The sequence below is a fragment of the Stegastes partitus genome, unplaced genomic scaffold (assembly GCF_000690725.1).
Source record: "Stegastes partitus isolate 25-593 unplaced genomic scaffold, Stegastes_partitus-1.0.2 Scaffold431, whole genome shotgun sequence".
NCBI lineage: Eukaryota > Metazoa > Chordata > Actinopteri > Pomacentridae > Stegastes > Stegastes partitus.
This window is the reverse complement of record NW_007578162.1, coordinates 333,007-337,152: the sequence shown is the minus strand read 5'-3', so window position 1 is coordinate 337,152 and position 4,146 is coordinate 333,007. Positions and strand designations below refer to the sequence as shown.

The 4,146-nt window shown below is 42.3% G+C and overlaps 1 protein-coding gene across 1 annotated transcript in view; it reads right to left on the bottom strand.

The window, feature by feature from the left end:
* Window positions 1-1,655, bottom strand: part of LOC103360366 (glutamate receptor ionotropic, kainate 5-like) — a 154,338-nt gene extending 152,683 nt beyond the window's left edge. Inside the window, exon 1 of the mRNA XM_008286087.1 lies at window positions 1,547-1,655. Coding sequence (XP_008284309.1) covers window positions 1,547-1,655 — 109 coding nt within the window. The remainder of the gene's footprint in view (window positions 1-1,546) is intronic.
* Between the last annotated feature and the right edge of the window lie 2,491 nt (window positions 1,656-4,146).

Genomic DNA, 4,146 nt, shown 5'->3' with positions numbered 1-4,146 from the left:
GCCCTGTGATAGACTGGTGACCTGTCCAGGGTGTCTCCTGTCTTCACCCTGAGTCAGCTGGGATAGACTCCAGCCCCCCCGCGACCCTAATGAGGATTAAGTGGGGTATAGATGATGGATGAATGGAGGGAATCAACATGTACAACATTTTCCTAAGTGCCCACAGGTGTTACCAATACAAGAAAACAATAGTAGCTCTACGTCTTAAAGACATTTTACTTATAGTTTTACAACTTTTCCAAACTCCACTACTTTGCACATAAACTGGAGAAAGATGTCTCACTATGCTGAATGTATCACAGGTTTATCACAGGTTCTGAGCCATGCTGCATTTATGATGCTTTTAGGCTGCTGCAGGAACCAGGACACCTCCAGTTTATGGACTCATTCTAACAAATGCTCTTTTAATAGAATATTTATTTTATATTATATATTTTATTGCTATTTTATTATTTATATCACTTTTTAACTATTTTTTCTGAGACAGTGACCTTATTAGCTGCTGCAAAGATGATACCAAACAAAATGTTGTATCTCTTCTACAATGACAATAAAGCTTCTTCTTCTTCTTCTTCTTCTTATATTCATCCTGCAGTTCACTTGAAAACTCTCTGAATGTTTGTCAAATGACTGTTGGGTTCAGTTGAGTCACTCCTGGCTTCTCAGTTGCACCAAAGAGCTCAGAATGTTTTGCTTTTGTACAGAATCTGGTTCAAACATTTTTATTTTGGGGGATTTTTTTAAATTTATTTTTTCTAAATGAGACATAATAATAACAATTGATCAGATTTATATAGCGCTTTTCTGGACACTCAAAGATGCTTTACACTGTCAATTATTCATTCACACACATTCATTCTGGTGGTGGTAGCTACGATTGTAGCCACAGCTGCCCTGGAGCAGACTGACAGAGGCGTGGCTGCCATTCTGCGCCTCCAGCCCCTCCGAGCACCACCTCAAACAATCCATTGATACGCATTCACACCAGGCAAGGTGGGTGAAGTGTCTTGCCCAAGGACACAACGACCATGAAACAGGTTACAGGGTGGAATCGAACCGCCGACCTTCCAATCACTGACCGACTCGCTCTACCACCTGAACCACAGCCGCATGTAGAATAAAGTATTTTTTTAAATGAAATGTCCTGATTTTAAGCTCAGGTTTGGTTATATTTACTAAAGAAACCATATGCCACACATAATACGTTCAAGAACCATCGGAAAGTTAAAAAATCTGATCAGTTTTTTTTTGTTTTTAATATTTTCTAGCTCTAATGGTGCTATCTCACTGATTTTGCCGGTTTTGGAGTTGGGCGGGTTAATGAGCAGTTGTCTTGGGGTTTTAGAAACAACACCAAGAATTCCTTGGACTGAATGTATTTCAAACGAAAATCACAAGCTTGTTGTGTGCATAAAAAGGTTAAATGACTGTAAAGTGCCTCCACAACACTCAACTTGGAGTTCAAACTGCAGCTCTGGAAGTTGTAGATGTAGATGTTCGTCTGTCCTGCACACGGGGAAACTAAAGTCCCATCGCTGGTACTCACCCATTCGGACGGCTGAGAGGGTGTTGGCCTGGCTGAAGGAGAGAGGCGCCATAGTCAGCAGCAGGACGACGACGTAAATCGACAGCAGCAGTGCTGGCAGAGCCGGCATCTTCCACTGCTCCTCATGGAGAATGGTCTGCTGGCTGCCTGTACCGCCACCTGCAGGACGGGAAGGAGGAAGAGGAGTCACCACCACTGAGCCATGCGTCACATTTAGTCCTGAATTCACACATGTTCCACGCGGTAATTTATCACCACCGCAGACCGTAACATTCAGACAAACAGTCAGACCCTAAACGCACAAGCTGACACAAGCATGACTCACAACGCTCTTTATGAGCTCCGCAGCATGTTGTCATTTTATTTATTAACCGCAGCAGAAGGCAGACACAGCAACGTTATCAGCAGTGAGGAGTTTAAGAGCAGATCTTGCTCTTTATCTGATAAATTAGATTTGTAAGCACAGACTCCCGGGGTCCACGCTGTCAACATAAGACACATGCGGGAGATAAAACTACACATCATCTGCACAAAGCCGGCACTGCTCTCTGCACACATAAAACAGAAAATGTTGAGTCCCTTTACAGGCGTATCCAGACATGTTGGACAGTGTCTGTAAAAAGCATTCAGGCCCCTTGGACGTTTTCTCCCTTTATTGCATTTCAACATGGAATCATGGTTGATTTAATTTAGCTTTTTTTTGACAAGAATTTACAAAATGTGACTTTTTCGTGTCACAGTGAAAACAGATTTGTCTCGCGTAATGTAAATTAATTCAAAATACAAATAGTAAAATAAACAAGTATTCACCCCCATCAAGTACTCAGTTGTTGCACCTTTTTGGCATCGAGGCTGTCTAAAGAGGTCTTAATCAGTCGTGCACATCTGGACGCTGCAATTTTACCCCATTCTTCTTTGCAAACCTGCTTAAGCTCTGTCAGGTTGCACAGAAATCAAGAGTGAACAGTTCTTTTCAAGTCCAGCCACAAATCCTTAATTGGATTAAGGTCTGGGCTCTGACTCTGCCACTCCCTAACATTCCCCTTGTTGTCTTTAAATCTTCTCTATGTATTTTTGGCTGTATGCTTCAGGTTACCGTCTTGCCAGAAAACAAATCTTCCTCCCAAGTGGCAGTTCTCTTACAGACCAGGTTGTCCAAAAGGATCTGCTGTATTTATTTTACCCTCGACCTTTACAAGCCTTCCAGGGCCTCCTGCTGAGATACACATTATGATGCTGCCACTGCCGTGCTTCACAGTGGGGACAGTGTGTTAGTGATGATGTCCAAAACATGGCATACAGTCTGATGACCACAAAGCTCACATTGAGACCTCTTCAAAAGAAGCCATAGCTGTGTTGGTGGCCTCCCTTACTAGTCTTGTTCTTGCACGGCAACTTTTTAGGGATGGCCCGCTCTAGGCAGATTTATCCAAGTTCCATATTCTTTCCATTTCTTTACAACAGGTTTATATTGTTAATGAATTGGCATTACTTTGAAGAAATGTTTCCACTTTAACAGCCGAATTCAGCTGACCATGATTCAAAGTGTTGAACAGGGTGTTTTTATTGTTCCATGTTGCATGTCTGAAGGAGCTTTATAGACACTGTACGAGCAGACACCACAATATTAATGTTGTTCATGATTTTGAGAAACTTGGGACTTAGTCTCTTTGATAGAACTTGTGATCTATCGGGTTTCTGTCTTTTGTACATCGCTCACATCTTTGTGAATGAATACAATAAGTCCAGCCACATTTTTGAAAAACCTTTTTTCATCCTAATTTAAAAATTAAGACAGTATTAATAACAAAAGAAACAAAAACTCCTTTGAAAAATAAGGAATCAAAGCCAATCCTGCTTTTTTTATTCATTAAACAGTTTACTACTATTTGTCTGTTAACCCTCTGATCTGCCATCAGTCACAGGTTTCTGAATTTACCGATTTAATGTGGACGGCTGAGAGAAAGCAAGGAGCAGCAACTGTGATTAATTTATGTGAAAAAAAGACAGAAGAAAGCCAGACGGTAATATCGGAGAATGAAAGTGCGAGAGATCAAGAGACGATCACATGTTGCAGAGAGAGACAGATATTTAAAATGGCTGAGCGAGGGAGCATGACGAAACGAGTCCAAATCTTCAAAGCAGATTAGAGCGACTGTTTCTTTTTTTCATTAGCCGACGTGTGTGTGTGTGTGTGTGTGTTTTGCATGTTTGCATTTGACTTGCCAGAGAAACAACACGGCGAGCGCACAGCCCAACACTTTTCAATCCTATCATGCAACCGCTTGATCTTTTCATGTGTGCGCGCGGACACTCCGCAGCGTGTTGTTGATTTGTTTAACCCTCCTCGCGCTAAATGTTTATCGCCGCCCCGCCAATGAGGCGTCCCACATGAATTTAAATGAGATTCCCAAATGGAATTTAAATTGGCTGGAGCCGATCGGGACGAGCCTCGCGCCCCGCCGCCGCCGAGACCAAAACCGGGAGATGAGGGGTGAGAGATAAAAGTGAAAGCGGGAGAGAGACTTTCTGCTACGAGTGATACAGATGATGGCGGTGATAATGATGATGTAATTGTTTTCAATCAGTCATTCAGACAG